The sequence below is a fragment of the Corticium candelabrum genome, chromosome 1 (assembly GCF_963422355.1).
Source record: "Corticium candelabrum chromosome 1, ooCorCand1.1, whole genome shotgun sequence".
In the NCBI taxonomy this organism is placed as follows: Eukaryota; Metazoa; Porifera; class Homoscleromorpha; order Homosclerophorida; family Plakinidae; genus Corticium; species Corticium candelabrum.
Window position 1 is genome coordinate 13,559,060 of NC_085085.1, and position 17,925 is coordinate 13,576,984.

A 17,925-nucleotide genomic window follows, 5' to 3' on the forward strand; every position below is an offset into this window, starting at 1 on the left:
GATTCGGGTCAGATCGTGGTTAGGTCCCCCTGCATTTTTATCAACTTTTGTGTTCTAGGCTGCTGATTTTCTCCGTCAAGAGAAAATCTCACCAGCTAGTTTTCCCGCCATGTGCCTATTTCACTTTCAGACCTATACTAGGCTGATGGTCTTTCCAACTTCAAAACAATTGAAGTGTGGATACTCATGGGTATATTTTCTACAAGCTGAGTGTTCATATCCAGGTATGCTGCTTATGTGAGTGACAGTGCTGACTGCCGTCTACTTACTAAGTGTCTCCCTTGCCTTTCACTTTAGTGTACATTCTGGGTGTTCTCCTCTGTAGGCATGAAGACGTGGAGTTGTCATGAGTTTCTGGGTAGATAGTCAGCGATTGTGACGTATCTTTCCCGTCCCTATTATTTCAGTTCAAAAATTGCAAAGTGACAAAACTAGCATTGAATGATAGTAGCAACCTATACACTTTGCTGGCCACAATAAAGTGTAATTGGCAGTGGAGTTTTGCTGTTGTCATGTCACTGTTTTGAGGCAAGAGAAGTTCATGAAACTTCCTTTAGCAATTGGCCTGCAATGACGAGTCGTTGAATTTCACTTGTGCCTTCGTAGATTTCTGTAATTCGAGCATCTCTGTAGTGCCGCTCAACTGACATCTCCTGGACATAGCCCATCCCACCAAGAATCTGAATAGCCTGCAGGAAAACCCTGAAATTATATTTTTAATTGACTTGTGTTTTGCAGTCAAAGCACATGCTATGCGTTGTCACTTCTTGGCATGGTATTTATTTATTATTAATGTATTTGGACATTCAGTTTTGTCTAAAGACTTGCCTGCCCACCCTACTTACTGTCTGTGTACTTGAATATCTCTGTCTGTCTGTGTTGCAAACACCCTAGCTAAGAATACTTTTATGTCTTAGTTTCATCATTCAGCTGCTAATTCGATATGCTTCAAACCTGATGAGTTACAAAGGTAGCTGCTTCAGATGCTACTAATTTTGCCATGGCTGCCTCTTTTGTGACTTTTTCCCCTTCGTCATATAATGCTGCAGCCTTCCATGTAAGGAGACGAGCAGACTCAAGTTTACAAGCCATGTCACAAAGCTTTTGCTGAAAAGAAGTAGACCACTTTGTACACATACGAAAATGTGTATTATGTTGTAACTCACTTGGATCAACTGAAACTCGGAGATGGGCCGATCAAATGATTTCCTTTCCTTAGAATACTTGATAGCAACATCAAATGCAGCCTGCACCAAATTTGACATCTACCATTTGTTCCATATATCCCGAAAATGGAACCAACCTGACCAATTCCGATAGCCTGTGCTGCAATACTCATCCTACCGGCATCCAGTGACATCTGGACAGAATACTTGAATACTTAACGCCACAATTTTCACGTTTCTAAGGTACAAACCATGGCTATCTTGAATCCTTGACCAACTTCACCTACAATATTTCCCTTTGGAATTCTGCAGTCTTCGAGAATGAGATTGCAAGTTGATGACGCTCTAATGCCCAACTTTTTCTCCTTCATTCCAAGACTAAGACCGTCAATCGGCTTGGGAACAACAAATGCAGTAAATCCCTGAAAGGAAGAACTCTCGACATCTTTGTATGCCATAAACATGATACTTAGTCCCACTTTGTGTTTCTGTGCTTTGTCCATAGTTGCAAATACCTGCAAATTGAAATAATAAATTAGTCTTAATGAGTTAATATCAATGAGCAATAATTGGACAAAATCATATTTCAGACATTCAGTAAATTCATGGAAGAGCTGTAATACACTCACTATTGCAGCCGTTGACTCATACCCATTTGTTATCCATGCCTTTGTCCCATTCAGCACCCAACTGTCTCCATCTGACTGTGATGTTGTAGTTGCTGCACCAGCATCGCTGCCATTACCTGGTTCGCTAAGAGCAAAACAACCAACCTGTTCACCACTCACAAATGGCTGTATGAAGCTGTCCTTTAGGTGGTCTGATCCAAACTTCTCGATGGGTGCCAAGAATAGGCTCTACACATCATTTCTGTCATCTATTGTGTGATTATGAGTTTATGATCATACATTGTTGACAGACATGATCACGCCTGTTGATGCACATCCTCGACTTATTTCTTCCATCGCAATGACATAGGAGAGGTAGCCTAGGCCAGTACCACCATACTTTTCACTTGTAGTGATGGCCATCAGGCCTAGTTCACCCAATCTTTTTACCTGTAATGGTAGATAACAAGGATATGTGAATAAGCGCCCTTGCTAGCATAACTATATTACAGCCACAGAGGTAATACTGTAATGTCCCATCCATTAGCAATAATTGCAATACTTAATCTTTTCAATTTAAATTCTCTACATTCTTGCATAATAGGTTAATAGTTACAGTAGAATTACAACCACTGCAGACGCAGTGCAGTGCTGTATGTGCCACATTGTACAAAGAAATGGCAACTTTAGAAGTTATGATGTAACCTAAATGGTACAAACAGAAATTTTTGTAAGACAACCAGGCCACACAAAGCATGCATACAGAGAAAAAGTATTAGAGGGTATGAACTAGTTGTACCAGTTCTACTTGCTCCAAATCATATTCTCAGTACATGCACTGTGGGATCAGTCATTCATTATAGGTTTCCAATTGTTCTTTTGCAGCTGCTGCAACTCAAGTAACAATCTATTCGTTCAATATACCAAGAAACCAACTTCTTGCTAAATGTTAACAGGGTATATAATACCACCTGCAATACTATACACATGTGTCATAAATCACAACTATCCACAGGGGTTAATTAACACGCGTAATTTTGACCAAAAGCATCTAACACTACCGAATTACTAAGTAGTTGTAGACATACTTACACCATTATGATAGTTCAGCTCTACTTTTATTTCAATGGAGTAATAAAACTGGTACATTGACAATTTGTGTATTAGAGCAGTATCGAATGTACAAACACCCACAATAACACCTAATTAATTAATAATAATTCATTAGTGATATTTATATGAAACAAGCTTGTTTGTCGAGTACACCACCTGTTCTTTTGGATATTGCCTTTTCTCGTCCAACTCTCCAGCGATCGGAATTAGTTCATTGTCAGCAAAGTCTCTGCATGTTTTCAGCAGCATCTCTTGCGTTTCTGACAGTGTAAACATTGAAGCACACCGCGCGACATTCTTCCACGTGGAAGGCAATAGCCATTTACGACCGTATACAGCACCGGCGGGTTGCAAGAAACGACACAAGAAGGATGTCATTGCTGCCTGTTGTCACGTGGCCACTAAGATATTAGCCCGTATTGTGAGTGTCCCGTAGGTTTTCAAAATTGCAGCGCGCCCAGCATGCCGAATTCAAAACGCAAAAAGAGGAGGTCGTTAGCTGCAAAGAAACGTCGCAATCAGCTTAGAAAACGTTTGGCATCGGCTGATGCTATTCAACAGACTGTGGAGATTTCTTCGATTTCAGATGACTATGAACAACAAGGCAAGATCAGGGATGAGGCAAACAATTCTTCTGAAACAACACATTCGTTTTCAGTGTATTCTGGCTTGTCGCAGTTGTACAGTTTGTGCGCAGAGGTGACCAGATTATTAAATGTGGCTGCATACTGTACATGTGTCACGTACAGTGACTGTGTGGACATCCTAGAGTCAGCCTCAGGCCTAGCTCTTTTTACCTGCTTTTGCTTGACTAGTAAAAAATTAAAAATCATTTGTCATTGTTTGTGGCTGTTCAACTGCTTTCTTGTTAGCCAGTCATCAATTATTAATTATTATTATTAATTATTATTATTAATTATTGTTATTAATTAATATTATTAATTATTAACTGACTAGGGCCTACAGTTGTTTACATGTCTGTAGCACATTGAGTCAGCCAAAGACTACGTCTTTCCTTCACGTTGCATCAAGCGAGAACTGATGGCCACACGTGAAAGGCTACATGAAGTGGAAGCAGAACTGGATGAATTGAAGCAACAGTCAAACTGTCAGGCTTCGACTCAGACCGCAGTGTCAGCTTCTGTCTCTTTTCCTCCTTCTCCTCCTCCTCCTCCTCCACCACCACCACCACCACCGCTACCACCTCTACTACCAGTGGCACAAAAAGAGAGACGTCTCGTTTGTATGTCAAAATCAAGAGACAGGGTAGGTCTCTTGACAGCTGTTATTAATTAATTAATTATTAATGAGAGCAGTTGAATGTGACACTGACCATACATGAATATTGTGTTAGCATAACCCATTTTAACTTGCCTTAGCATAACCCATTATAACTTGCCTTCACATTACTGGGTGTGTAGTGAATGTAAAAGTTACAATTAAAGTAATGAAACTTCTTCAGTTCAGTACACGAAATAGACACAGAATGTAATGTAGTGACTACATTAATCTGTTTGTATAAGAAAGCAAAATTGGGTGTACATTGTGTAATACTGTTTGCTTGTTTTCAGTTTTCAGTTTTGTTCAGCAGCATGCATTAGTAGAAAGGATACATGAATGGTGGACACAGTCACAGACATTTGGAAATTTTGATTTAATTAATTTGTTATTGCAAAGTTGCTCAACACTTAATTTTCTTGAATAAGTATATTATAATAAATACAGTATTTCAACGGCAGACTGATTGCTGGCTAAGAAGGACTTTTACTATATACACAGACACTTTTGCACAAATACTTGCATAATTTGATGTTTTCAAAACTAATGCTGTAACAGCCTTCATTTTGTGTGTGTGTGTGTGTGTGTGTGTGTGTGTGTGTGTGTGTGTGTGTGTGTAGGTTTTGGTTTTAGCTTTTAATACGAGTTTGGTTTTAGCTAGATAAAGTTTCTAAGCACTGGCCGTAAACAAGAGCTGTCGACTTTTTTCACAAGGACAAAGTACCGTAGTGTAGCTTGAAAATATCATGTGTAGTGGACTTACATCAAGTTTAGCCTTAATTAATTCCCAATTTAATTATTAGCCTTTAGAGTAAACTGGTGCATGAACATGCTTTGATCTGATTGAGTGTTGTCAACATGCATTGTTCAGACATAATGCAGCTATGTTAGATTTGCTTCTAAAAAGTAAACATCCAGGGCTCTGTTTTCTGACATTTACTGTATGTAAAAGGCTTGGTGAGACAACCTGCGATAACAGTGTACTTTTCCTTAATTAATGTTGCTTGCAGCACAGAAGTTAACAGGATTATTTTTGATGTTAGAAACTGCTTGAGGATAGACAGCCTCGAATTACACTTCAAGACATACAAAATGTTAGACTGAAGTCAGCAAACGTGACGCGAACTCGCCAGGTGTAGTTGAGCGCTGTTGTAAATGGAATTCTTTGTCATTGTTATCTTCGACTTTTCTGATTTAGCTACAGAAACGAGATTGCTTGCCAGTGGTTACATTATCAGACCTACAAAGTGTCTCACTGAAACGAGTCTCTAAGAAATCAAAGTCTCCACATGCAAGGACATTGAAATGGTACAATATGTCATTATGTACTCTTACTCATTGTACTGTACAGTCGATTTGTGCAATTTTAGTCCTGAAGTTCTTGAATTTCGTAAATTATTAAGGAAACGGGATGTAGCAAGGTGAGCTTATCCCACTGCAGTCATATTATTACACCATATATCCAATGTTAGTGATGGGTGGTCACAGTGTTTTGGATGTGATTGGTAGTAACGAATAATAAACCTTCCGATGTAATTTTGTTGTTTCTAGGTCTCCTGGTGGTACACCATTGGTCTCTAAGGCACATGACTGCGGCGAAGGATTAACCCCATTGATGACTCGGGCACTCAGGAGAAAGTTTAAGGTGAGACTATTGCTCTTCAAGAAATAACGTACTGCTTTGCATTAATTGTCAGTAGGTTTTTCATAATGCATTGAATTAGGCCATAGTAGTAACTTCATTTGGTTTCGGTGCTCTGACAAGAAAATGTTTCTGTGTTGTTTGCATATGTGCAGAGTACATATCCCTACTCTCCTTATGTCACATCTGTTGTAGAAGGGTATAGATATACAAGTAGTATTTTGCCAGGTAGGAAAACTAACCAATTGCAAGGGAAGAACTAGGGCAAACGTTATAACTGACAGGCATTCTTAAAACTTTGCATGTAGTTGTTACTTGGCTTGGGTACACGTTGGTACACTTGAAACCCGAGTGTCATTAACAACTGGGATTGGAACATATCGTTCATGTAGGAATAATATACATGGTTTTGATCATTACTGCATTGTTTATCATTATCAATGAATGGTAGGTACAGTTACGCAGAACCTTTCTTCTACTCTATGTAGATGTGGTAACTTGTTATTAACTAATATGACATAGTTCAGTAGAGGTTATCTTAGTATGGTTGTGCTTAGAAGATGTAGTATACAAGTGCGATCAATCAGTGAACACTTTCTTGAAAACCAAGATTATTGCTAGGGCATAATGTCTGATTGACTTTTTTTTGTGGAATAGAATACTCGATCTCCGTCATTGTCTCCGCATCTAGAGATGTGAATCACATGAGCATCATAGCAGTGGTGTCAGTTTTAGTGTTGACATGTGGTGGTGGCAGTTTACAATAGCTCTCACAACAAGTTCATCAGCTAGACATGAAATAGCGGGTGCGAATAGTGTGATTATTATGTGACTTGTGGTAACAGGTTGATTATGAATTTTATGTTGATTTAATCAATTTTTGTCAAGCATTGGTTGTTTTGAATTCGTTATTTTACAGTTTACATTTAGATCTATTATGTTCATTATACATGCCATTTACATGCGTCATGTTAATTTAATTTATTACTTAATTAAATTAGATTTGTAAATTGGATGGCAATTAAACCTGAGGACTTAGTCCGACTATTTACCAAGTGTACTCTTAAAGAGTCAACACAGTCACTCACCACGTAATTAAATAGTGGTCAATCTTTTGGTAATTTGCTCACATGGACAATCATGTGGCTGCTCTAGAAGCACTCACAGTAAACATTTGATATATAGCAACTCCATCTTTGATTGTACCCTGCATACTTAAAATAATAATTATGAACTTTTTGTTAATCATTAATTTGTTAGTATCTCATTTCCTTGATGTATTTTAGTAAAATGCATAGTGTTTTAAAAGGATTTCTTATAACGGTGTCTTCTTAACTTTTGGATGATACCTGAAGAATCTGTGTTGAACGTTCTTTCAGGCAGTCGTGGTGTATTGCATCTTCTAAAAGCGTTAGTCCCACCTCATGATTTTGAACTCAAAAGAACCATGCATTCAAACGTTAGAACATGCGGCATCTGTTGCAGAGCACAGAGTGTGAAATAACGGTCAAGACGACTTTGGTCGGACAAAATAAGCTATTTTTGATAATTGGCTGTTGTAAACGGCATCGCCAGTCTGACGTTTGCTATCTGACATGAAGAACAAGGCTTTTCCACTGCACCATGATCACTACATGTATACTCTAGGGTGGCACTTTCTCTTCAAAGTGTGACGTATAGTAATGATTTAAATGCTTCAAGATGGACTCGCGAGGAGCATACACTAAGAGGAGATAGAGGAGACCGAGAATGAGTAGCAGGAGGTGACCTTATGGCATGTCAAGAGTCTCTAGGCAGGCTCGCTAAGTCTTCTATAGCTACTGGATTGTTAAAAACAGTTCTATGATATGTTTGGTACAGTACTTGGAAACACTACTGACTAATATATCGATCATTACTTGAAAAGAACTGAGCAAGTAATGCATCACTCATTTTTTTGTTGGGTAGCAATATCTACGTGAAAGAGTTTACCTTCTAGTTTCCTCCTCCTCTTCTTCCCTGTCATCTGATTGACGAGCTGGTTGACTACTGAAGCTGGGAAATTGCTGCATTTTGCGGCATATCCTTGGACGCGACGCGACGCAAAGTGTATTGTGAACTAGGCTTATACGTAGACGGGGTTCAGTTTCCACCCAATCTCTGGCAGGCTGGCTGGCTGGGCATATATTGGTGTCCCGCCTCAGGAATAGTATTGTTCTTTTTATCACATCGGGTATTGGTGCAGTTCCCATCTTAGGGCAAACACATAGAGACCAACATATTAGAAAACACTACTTCAACTACAACTGCACATACACACATCTTAAACACATAACTACTCTAGAGCACTCTAACTCACTATGTTACCGCTATGCATTTTACAATTTCATTTACGGAATGCAAAGTCCTCGTCATAAAATGTCATTGATTTTTGTTCATTTTGTCGAATGCCTCTAGCTAGACCAATCTCCCATTCTGTCTGTTTAATACTGACTCTCTGTTGTTCATGGATCCCTAGGTCACGTCTAGCTCCTTTTCTGTAAGCTCTGACAGGCTGTGACATTGGGCTTCACATTATATGCTGTTCACTTCAGTGACGCGGCGCGGAAACCGCTGACATCCTCAGCGCGAACGTGTTGCCGAGCCGTAGTCTCTGCAACTGTGCAATGGTAATGACAGTACCCGGATAAACTTGCCCACGTGATTTCGTGCTAGGTTATGATTGGGCCAAGTTCAACGGAAGCGTGAGGTTTTCCGCTAGTCTATCCTCAGCGGTACAGTGTACGCCGACGCTTGCCGCTTGGCCGCGCGGCACAATGTTACCATTTTCGTTCATTTCTGATGAGCGGCGTGCCGCTTGTTGCCGCTCAGGGTCCGGCAGCAGGACGCGGTGTAAGCGCATACTTTTGGAGTCCGGCAGTCACCGATACTTACTCATGGTAGTGTCCCCAACCCGTCTCGTGAACTGCTCGTAACACCGGTTGCCGACTGCTCCTTCCACCGACCGTACATACAGACAGGACAGAAGCGGATGCTACCGCTCCTACGAATTTGTCAACTCTTGTTGCATGGCAACGCTGGCAAGGGTGGTTCACAGTATACCGCCGGCTGGGTGCTCCTGCCCCACTGGCCGCTTCGTTCCCCTTGCCCTAGAGCCTCCATTTAAACCAATCGCGGCACAGCATAGAAGTGCAATACCGCGCCGGGGAATACTGGAGTCGCCCCAATAGTTTGGCATGCACCATTGACACGTGACTGCTGGGCCCCTAGCTACTTCGTATCTTTTATACATACATAAGTCCAATTGTGAACCAGGCTTTACAACACCTGCCGCTCGGATGAACGGCAGTCCGTTCGCGCTACTGGCAGCCACTCACACGATCGGCTCATTCATGTATTGTAAACCAGGCTTTGCTAGAGAAGTGTACTGAGGTACAGCGCTGCATGTGCATGCTATCGTCGATTTTGATCTGAGTCACGTGTATGTGCAAGAAATTCACCGACACAATGAAGGCTATACATAAACTCCAACATACATAATACAATGGTAATGCAGTCACCTGTAGCTATCAGACAGCAAACATGATTAGTTGACTTGTTCAAGTATGTTACACGAATACATCTATACTGTCAGGACAAGGAATACATTACAATTACTAGAAATATGCTTAGCACAATGGCAATCGCTGATGTCGCTCTCCATGCCGTCTTTGAGCCTGCCACAAATGGACGGTGGTGTTATGTACTAATACTCAGTGGTTGCTACTCCTCTTTTGTTTCTTACCAGATGGTGTGGCTGTTACAATTGACGTGACATTGCCTGTGCTTGGTGACTCTGTGGCGTCTGCAGATGTAGAAGCAGCTAATAACATAGTTGGTAATTAATCGGCAACAGGAAGTTGTGTGCCGGTAGGTACTTTTAGGGTGCATTTTCTTATTCTCCACCAGCTAATCCGGTTGAAGTTGTGGACCTCTATATTGAGTAAGGTATAGAGCATTTCTTTATCTAGGTCTTCAACCAATGCAGAATCGGTGGAGCTCAACTGAAATCCACCAGCTGTAATCCAGTAGGCTGGATTAGTTGGTTGAGCTCCACTGATTCTGGTTGAAGACCTAGATAAAGAAATGCTACCTCACCCAATAGAGGTCTACAACCTTAACCGGATTAGCTGATGGAATGTGTCCTTACTAGACTGTTGAGCAGGAGGGTTCGTTGCAGTGGACGCATTCGCCGCGTTTGTCGTGGCTGAAGCGTCCGTTGTGGCCTCTGTGTCTGAAGCGTTTGTGGCTGCCGCAGTTAGTAAAGCGTTTGTGGCTGCCGCAGTCGCTGGTGCGTTTGTGGCTGCCGCAGTCGCTGGCGCGTTTGTGGCTGAAGCGTTTGTGGCTACCGCAGTGGTTGAAGCGTTTGTGGCTGCCGCAGTAGTTGGCGAGTTTGTGGCTGCCGCAGTGGCTGGCGCGTTTGCGGTTGTGGCTGCCGCAGTCGCTGAAGCGGTTGTGGCTGCCGCAGTGGCTGAAGCGGTTGTGGCTGCCGCAGTGGCTGGCGCGTTTGTGGCTGCCGCAGTAGTTGGCGAGTTTGTGGCTGCCGCAGTGGCTGGCGCGTTTGTGGCTGCTGCAGTTACTGAAGCGTTTGTGGCTGCCGCAGTTACTGAAGCGTTTGTGGCTGCCGCAGTGGCTGAAGCGTTTGTGGCTGTCGCAGTTGCTGAAGCGCTTGTGGCTGAAGCATTCGTGGCTGCCGCAGTAACTGAAGCGTTTGTAGCTGCCGAAGTGGCTGAAGCGTTATTGGTTGCGGCCTCCGTGGTCGCAGCGTTTGTTGTCGCTGCCGTGGTTGGAGCGTTTGTCGTCTGAGCGTTTGTTACTGCCGTCGTGGCTGCTGCCATGGTTGCGGCCAACATTGCTGTCGATGTCGGTTGGGCCGCATTTGCAGTCTGAATTGCTACCAAAACGCAAGGAATACGCACACACACACACACAATTTCGAATTTACTAGCTGTACCCGTCGTGATCAGCAAGAGACAACAGCACGCGACGGGTCTGACTGAAATGAAGAAACAAAGCGGCGGGAAAAAAGACGAACACTCATGTCCAGCGACGTCGGAGTTGGCGATATTACCTGAAAGTTTCATTCTAGTGTCGTAAAGTTGACGGCTCTTTTGTCGATTTGAAGGACGACCGTCTGGCAGAGCAGCTGGCGTTTGTAGGTAGATGACGTCACAGTGGTGACGGTGTGGATTGGTTGAGTCTCTAGGCCGCGCTTCTAGTTTGAGTCACTGTGTCGGTCTACTGGAAGACAACAAAAAAAATCAAAAATTAGTGAGCGTTTGTGTTCGTTTTATTTTTATGCACTAAATTATTGGATACCGCTAGCAAATCATAGATAGACATTGTACACACGTACAGGACTCTGCCGCACCGTTCGTAGATGGCCTCGAAGTTCCAGACCGAGAAAGCGCGATTTGTGGTCACGTGCTTTTCTCCAAATTGCTGCCTATGGCTTCGAAATTTATTATTTGCCTAACTAAATAGTAATGTAGGAGTTTTATGGCAATTTTGGCCCTTCTTGTCAACTCGACTCTCTACTATCTATACATGCAGAGTATAGGCCTACTAAAATTTTTAGTTTAGATAGCTTTCATTTGAAGCGACGCTCGACAGAGGTTCACGTATTGCTCAGTGGCGTAACTAGGCATGAGGCAGCCGAGGCAGTTGCCTCGGTAAATAAAATGGGTGTGGCGTTGCAAAAATTTTGCTAGATGTATCAGTTAGTAGATAACAGAAAAGACCGGGCATTCTAAGTGGCTTAGCTCTTTTATATATTCATTCATAGAGATGTGGGTGTGAGTAGAGAGAACGTCTTACGAAGATTTGATTGTACAGGACATTGTACAGGACAGTTGTTATTATAGAAGCTATGTTTACTTATATTATACATAAAGTAGGCTAGAGACAAAATATTGCTTAATTAATTAATTTATATAAACTTGCCTCGGTAAAATTTTAATGCTAGTTACGCCCTTGATTGCTAGTACATGCCTCTTTCCCACCCCACCCCCACTTGCTATACGGCAGTCGCTCCGCCTCCCCTGCGTAGAACGGTCCGTCGTGATACAGGACTTATGACCTAGAAAACGGATAACACAAAACCATCGGCGTTTGCGACCGCATGTAGAAACTCACGTTGGACTTCGTGTGGATCTGTTCTCTTTACAGATGAGTCAGCATAGGTGCTCTGTACGGTTTGATGAGAAGAATTTCTCCATGAATGCTGCGGCGATAGGGTCCAGCACGCGCGGCTAGTGTGATGGTCGATGTTGGCATGGTGAAACTGGAAGGTCGTTTGGACAGCACGGTGTACCAACAGGTGCACATGCTTACAGACGCAGCGGCATTGAGACGACTTTGTCTTCCAGCAGGACAATGAGCCAATCCACACGTCTCGATCAACACAATGGCTACGTCTAGGCCAGCATGATCGACGTCACACTGCTAGACTGGCCGTTAAAACCGCTTGATGCCAATCCGATTGAGAACTTGTCATGCTGTCAGCTGTCGCCAATTGCAAGGAGCTCTGGAACGCTTTGCAGGAAGCACAGATTCCACCCATGCACGCGCGTGTCCAGAACTTGGCGGAAAATGTTCCGCGACGTCTGTAGATGCAATCAGTTGGGCGAGAGGCAGGAACATTCGATACTGAGGAACTGTTGAAGGGCTTCAATTTTCCTTTGCCACTCTAAACCGTCTTTCTAGAAGCCACTCAAACAAAATCAGGGAGAGTCTTGCGCAGTCATGACGCGACAAACTTTTAGCTCCCGTTTCACTAAAACTATTTAGGGGTTACAGTTACAGTGAGTATTCTCAAGAAACCTTGCAATCAACGAGGTAACTAATAAGTTCTTAGGAATATTGTGGTGAATTGTGACCTAATTATTGTGTATGTGTAGCGGAGTGTTCCTGTGATGGTCCAAGTCTGTACTTGCACGCCCGTAATATGACTGCTGTACAGTACGAACGGGAGAGTTCGAATACCCAAAAACGGATCCTAGACGTCATTATAACGTCATCACATACTGAAAGTGACAGGTAGGTTAAAGGTGTGTATATATAAATTACCGTAATCATTTACAAGTTGTACGAACTGTACATTAGGTAATTTCGTATGTTTTATTTGACTACTTTATTACACTAGCAATTTGGCAAAGAAAATTTATGGGTTTGTGAAAGTATTGATATCTCTAGAACGCGTCATCTACAATGCAAAAACCTGCATGCGTGTCTGCTTTACATATCAACCTTTTTTGGATGAATATGAGTTATCTACAGAAGTCAGTCTCTTCATCACAAAAGTTCTCATTTAGTCGTGTAGCCGTGTCAGTGCCCTAGCGTTCATGATCACATTCACAGGATGTTAGGAAATGTCGGTGTACTCTGGCTGGATTACGGGTAGATTCTCTGTATTACTCTTTGTGTGTTCGTGCGTGCGTGCGTGTGTGTGTGTGTGTGCGCGTGTGTGTGTGTGTATGTGTCTGTCTGTCTGTCTGTCTGTCTGTCTGTCTGTGTCTGTGTCTGTCTGTCTGTCTGTGTCTGTGTCTGTCTGTCTGTCTGTGTCTGTGTCTGTCTGTCTGTGCGTTTGTCTGTGTGCGTGCGTGCGTGTGTGTCTGTCGTGTGTGTGTGTGTGTGTGTGTGTGTGTGTGTGTGTGTGTGTGTGTGTGTGTGTGTGTGTGTCTGTGTGTGTCTGTGTCTGTGTCTGTGTGTCTGTGTCTGTGTCTGTGTCTGTGTCTGTGTGTGCATACAACGATAAATTAATTTACTAACAACTAATCTAATCTGCCCGTGCGGAGAACGGGATGGTGGGCTAGTTTCATATATATGTCTATACTCTCGTTGTGCTTTCTTGTTCAAGTTGTTGTCCCTGGAAAAATACTGGTATGTATCTTCAAGATTGATTTGCTGCTGGCGATGTAGGTAAGGTGCAACTATACGCCTTAATTGTTACAAACAGTGTAATATTTTGAATTAATTAATAATTAGCATCTGAAAATGTCGGTTCCTCTCAATGCTGAGCGGAACAAGTCGATGCGTCTGTTGTCCATCTTTACGTTTCTGATGCATCCTCGAAATCCGTGGGGATAGCGACTGTTCAAGAGCGCTTGGTATTCCGGTGAATTTTGCATATCGTATTTGATTGGAATGCCACCTAGAGAACAAACAGTGAGGTTTTCTGAAAGGCGGCTAAAAGATTAGTCAATATAAGTCCACTGTACGTGCATGTGTTATGTACTTTAATCTTTGCTCGTCAATCACTATGAGTGTTTACAACTTAAAACTAGTCGGATACTACTTTTAGTTATCATTCACGTGATCTTTTGCTATCTGCAATGCTACAGAGAGGCACAATGTTTGTCTCTCTTAGTGAGTGTTACAACAAGAAGCAACATGCAGTAGTTAGGTTGCTCAAACTGTATATACCCATGTCCTTTCCCATCACAGCTAAGGGAGGGATTTACTGGCTGAACGTAACAGGAAGCAATCATATTATGCATGGAGACATGAAATAACCGATTAGCTACAGGAAGCTGACGTCTGAGACGACAGATTCAAGTAATCTGTAATACATGTATGCATTCAAGTTTGTGTAAGGATATAGTATAGAAATTTTCTAGTCGATTAGAATGACATTTGCGTATATATAGCTGTGCACATGTGCCTGCTGATTTCACAATAAGGTTATTCAATGGATAGGATAGGATCGAATGAATAATTACCGACAAATATAGTCTTTCTCCGCGTAAAGAAATCCTTATTTTTCCTGCCGTAGCCTTCGAAAAACTTCTTGTGTTTCCCATTTAGAAGAATAGTGACTTCTTCTCCTAGTCTACAGTATATAATCAATGTATACTGATGTCAGTAATGACAACCGAGTGATACCAAAATATTCTGTTCTCTATTCACCTTGATATGGATATATGATACCACTCGTTTAGCAGCAAAGATTGGTCATGATGGACAGTTACCGTTCCTTCACCAAAATTTATTCTACATGAAACAGACAAATCCATATTGACCGACATGATCATCAATTAACAACGTATGAATATTTTACAAAAACTCCACGTGAGCATTCTTGAGAGCGAGCGCAAAAAATTGTGGATTCCTTTTACTCTGCATGGTGCACACACAGTGAGTTCGACGTTAATTATACAGTGGCAGGTATAATGTGGATTTTGAATAATGATAGATATCTGCTTACCGGGGCAACGTAGAGCAATAGGCCGTCTTGTAGCTCGGGCTTTATTTCCAGGTGTATGGTGCTGTAAACGCTGGACGTAGAAAATGTTTCGTATTCAGCGTAACTGATTTGATAAAAACGGGCAGCAAATCCCGAGTTGACAACTGGAACAAGATTACTTTCGATCTCTTATAGTTGTTTTGTAGTCGGTCTCTGTATCTGTATGTGTATAATAGTAATAATGTTTGTCTGGTTGTTATCTGTACGAGGTCGTCTTGTTTGTTCAGGTCTGTTCTTGTATAGGTCTGTCTATTTATAATATAGCTGTCTGTCTATCTATGTCGATCAGTCAACAGTTGTTAATGTCGAATCACCTTGGTCACATCTACTTCCTATTCTTCCGATTGGACATTTACATCGCACGTTGTTTGTCTGAGCATTGTACCGGCAGTACTCGTGCCTAACACACTTGTTCAAAGGGCGGCCATCGATTTTCTGGAGGCACTTGTCCGCTACATCGTTCTCACACTGCCTTCCCGTGAACAACGGCCTACAACTGCATTTCGCTTGTTTGCCATCAAACGAGCACATGCCACCATTAGAACACTCTAAGTGGCCCTTCTGGCATACATCGCTGTTAGGTCTGCACGTTGAATTAGTGGAAACAAAACCGGGTCCGCAGAGGCAATACGTCGACTTCAGTGACGGCGGATAACCCGTCACACACGTACCCCCGATACCACAGTCGATTGCAAATGCTTCGCACGGATGCGGTGTGCCGCAGTTAGTCACGCTGCGAACATTCAGCAGACGTGTTGCCATTTCGTCAAACGTCATTCCATTGATTTTCAGCTAGAAGAGCATTTCATCCACTCACTTTTGCGATACCCTAACTGATTATTAGGAAACTTGAGCTATTAATTATTATGTCTAGAGGCTTGCCTTTCTCATGCATCCAGAGAATCCCGTGAGGGTACGATTGGATGTCTTGTCACGACGAGGGCCACTTCCAATGATAAGCTGGAATGCGTCACTTTTCGTTGAATCTGAAGAGAAATGAGTCGTGGATCCGGGACTTTGCCCTGTCGTCTCATCTTTGTCGACTCGTAAAACACCTAGAGATACGTACCAGAATAGCTCACTGAGATCTCCTTTAAAGTTTTAATTAAGCGTTTGACGACTGACCATTTTTTCCTTTTCGAATTGCAGTGACCGAGTACCATATCCCACTGTTTTCGAGCTTCGTTTTGCTCTTGATGATGCCCGGTCCGGTACCGAGGTCGAATGTCAGGACCAGGTGGCCGTTGTCGAGAACTAAGTACTCGTAGACGCTTCCTACCCGAACGTGCGCAATGTAACCGTTGGGTGAACTGGGGCGAATGTCGAACGCTAAGATCAGTTCGTTGGCAATGCCGGAGGGTGGCCTGAAGGCCAAGTAGGACTTGTATCGGTCAAGGAATTGGATCGAGGTTACTTGTCGGTTTTCTTCTCGGTTTTCTCCTGTTTCTGTATATAGTGAGAAATTTATGCAGTCTAGGCATGCAGTTGTGCACGTAGTCGCTGGGGTACGTGCATGCATGCATGCGTTGTGAACGCGTGTGTACAAACATTAGACAAGTACAGATGGACACACCCGGACAGGCAGAGAATATTATTATTAGTTAATTAAGTTTATTGAATACGTACGCCTGCTTTTCTATTCCGTAGCCATTGCTATGAAAATCGCTCTCTAGCCATCTATAGATCGCATTGTCTATATATATAAAATATGTCGAAACTGCTGGCATGGAGTACTCATAGCATAGCTTATAGCGGTGCCACATGCAGTCGTTCAATCTACATTGTAACAACAAGCTGTTCGCTGCGTGTCCATCTCGCTGAAAATTGTTGGAAACAAGCACTTCAGAAGCGACGACTTTAGCATGGTTTGTCTGTAAACGAAGAAGATCTATCTCGATGGAGTATACGTATAGACATATTGGCTGCAAGTGTCTGATGCAGTCTAGACAAACATTGTAATTTTAGGAGAGAGAGAAATGTTGCATGCAATTTTAAACTGCGAATTTACCGATTGTTAGTGCGTAGAAACTTTGTCTACACATTTTACGTTTACTGCATAGGGCAGAGAGATTGGACTGCGTTGACAGTTGAACAAACAGGCGAGGAAGAACGAACAGACTGAAAAGAGTCTCTAGCCATAGTCGTACGTGCTTATACGGTATATATATATGGTGTGTGTAAACGTTTATTTAAAGTATAATAAACGAATTAATGTGTGCGTGTGATGCCTGTGCATGCGTCACTGCGTGCGTGCGTGTTTATGTGCACATGTTTGAGTGTGTGTGTGTGTGTGTGTGTGTGTGTGTGTGTGTGTGTGTGTGTGTGTGTGTGTGTGTGTGTGTGTGTGTGTGTGTGTGTGTGTGTTAACAGGAGGTTGGCGTGACCGTTTGTGCAGTAGCATAGAACAAGACAGAACAGGACGGGCCAGGACGTCGGTGTGCATGTGTGCGCGCATCAGCTTTTAGAAAAGACGTAAAAGCAACTTCAAAATTTTGTGCTAAATTCTTACTTGTCGATTCCGCAGTGTCGGTGTATTGGTTCCGAAGGCAGAAACAGCTACACTCAGTTGAGCGGCAGTCTCGTTTTTCTTTCACTCCACACGTTTTTGTAAATTCGACGGCCGAACTTTCTGTCCTAGACCACGTCGTGGTAAGATAACAAACCGATTTCTTGTCAGGGCACGACGCCGGACCAGCCACCCGAGGACAATAGCCAAACGAAGGCGCAGGACAATTGTCGAAATCTCCATCTTTACAGTTGTAGCATCGCATTGTCTCTAGACACAAGACGATGATTCGTTGAGATGTTAACACGCGACAATCCATGCATTTGTATTGTCTAGATATATACCGTCTG

General features: G+C 42.6%; 4 protein-coding genes across 5 annotated transcripts in view; 1 reads left to right on the top strand and 3 right to left on the bottom strand.

The window, feature by feature from the left end:
• Positions 1-347: 347 nt before the first annotated feature.
• LOC134179149 (short-chain specific acyl-CoA dehydrogenase, mitochondrial-like) lies at positions 348-3,275 on the bottom strand. The gene is made up of 9 exons (XM_062646044.1): positions 3,044-3,275; positions 2,075-2,224; positions 1,796-2,023; positions 1,646-1,681; positions 1,418-1,588; positions 1,304-1,360; positions 1,167-1,247; positions 955-1,107; positions 348-689 (listed from the first exon to the last, which is right to left on the bottom strand). Exons 1-9 carry the CDS (start codon positions 3,263-3,265, stop codon positions 540-542), a joined length of 1,248 nt encoding a protein of 415 aa, XP_062502028.1. The 5' UTR covers positions 3,266-3,275; the 3' UTR covers positions 348-539.
• Positions 3,276-3,313: 38 nt separating this feature from the next.
• On the top strand, positions 3,314-6,754 carry LOC134191296 (proline-rich protein 11-like). Its single transcript, XM_062659899.1, has 7 exons — positions 3,314-3,586; positions 3,872-4,153; positions 5,209-5,298; positions 5,364-5,473; positions 5,536-5,586; positions 5,717-5,810; positions 6,465-6,754. Exons 1-7 carry the CDS (start codon positions 3,350-3,352, stop codon positions 6,504-6,506), a joined length of 906 nt encoding a protein of 301 aa, XP_062515883.1. The 5' UTR covers positions 3,314-3,349; the 3' UTR covers positions 6,507-6,754.
• A 2,527-nt stretch (positions 6,755-9,281) lies between these two features.
• LOC134189352 (uncharacterized) lies at positions 9,282-11,202 on the bottom strand. Of its 2 annotated transcripts, none has more exons than XM_062657598.1 (6): positions 11,145-11,202; positions 10,897-11,066; positions 10,780-10,821; positions 9,976-10,719; positions 9,571-9,630; positions 9,282-9,502 (listed from the first exon to the last, which is right to left on the bottom strand). In XM_062657598.1, exons 2-6 carry the CDS (start codon positions 10,907-10,909, stop codon positions 9,417-9,419), a joined length of 945 nt encoding a protein of 314 aa, XP_062513582.1. In that variant the 5' UTR covers positions 10,910-11,066; positions 11,145-11,202; the 3' UTR covers positions 9,282-9,416. The 2 variants fall into 2 exon arrangements, with proteins under 2 accessions (XP_062513582.1, XP_062513574.1); XM_062657590.1 differs by having other exon boundaries at positions 9,571-9,648.
• A 5,466-nt stretch (positions 11,203-16,668) lies between these two features.
• Positions 16,669-17,925, bottom strand: part of LOC134182708 (basement membrane-specific heparan sulfate proteoglycan core protein-like) — a 6,885-nt gene continuing 5,628 nt past the window's right edge. The window contains exons 6-7 of the transcript XR_009970405.1: positions 17,579-17,845; positions 16,669-16,940 (exon numbers count right to left, since the gene is read on the bottom strand). The gene's annotated coding sequence lies outside the window, so the exon portion shown is untranslated. The remainder of the gene's footprint in view (positions 16,941-17,578; positions 17,846-17,925) is intronic.

What these genes read in the sequence shown, in the direction of transcription:
- LOC134179149 (XM_062646044.1), bottom strand. Translation starts at nt 3,265, where the DNA reads ATGACATCCTTCTTGTGTCGTTTCTTGCAACCCGCCGGTGCTGTATAC. An exon ending in ACAAAGCACAGAAACACAAA is followed by an intron (nt 1,589 to 1,645) that starts GTGGGACTAAGT and finishes TCTTCCTTTCAG; the next exon opens with GGATTTACTGCATTTGTTGT. An exon ending in CCGAGTTTCAGTTGATCCAA is followed by an intron (nt 1,108 to 1,166) that starts GTGAGTTACAAC and finishes ACTTCTTTTCAG; the next exon opens with CAAAAGCTTTGTGACATGGC.
- LOC134191296 (XM_062659899.1), top strand. Translation starts at nt 3,350, where the DNA reads ATGCCGAATTCAAAACGCAAAAAGAGGAGGTCGTTAGCTGCAAAGAAA. An exon ending in TGTACAGTTTGTGCGCAGAG is followed by an intron (nt 3,587 to 3,871) that starts GTGACCAGATTA and finishes ACATGTCTGTAG; the next exon opens with CACATTGAGTCAGCCAAAGA. An exon ending in CATGCAAGGACATTGAAATG is followed by an intron (nt 5,474 to 5,535) that starts GTACAATATGTC and finishes GTGCAATTTTAG; the next exon opens with TCCTGAAGTTCTTGAATTTC.
- LOC134189352 (XM_062657590.1), bottom strand. An exon ending in TCTCTTGCTGATCACGACGG is followed by an intron (nt 10,720 to 10,779) that starts GTACAGCTAGTA and finishes GCGTTTTGGTAG; the next exon opens with CAATTCAGACTGCAAATGCG. An exon ending in TGTAACAGCCACACCATCTG is followed by an intron (nt 9,503 to 9,570) that starts GTAAGAAACAAA and finishes CATTTGTGGCAG; the next exon opens with GCTCAAAGACGGCATGGAGA.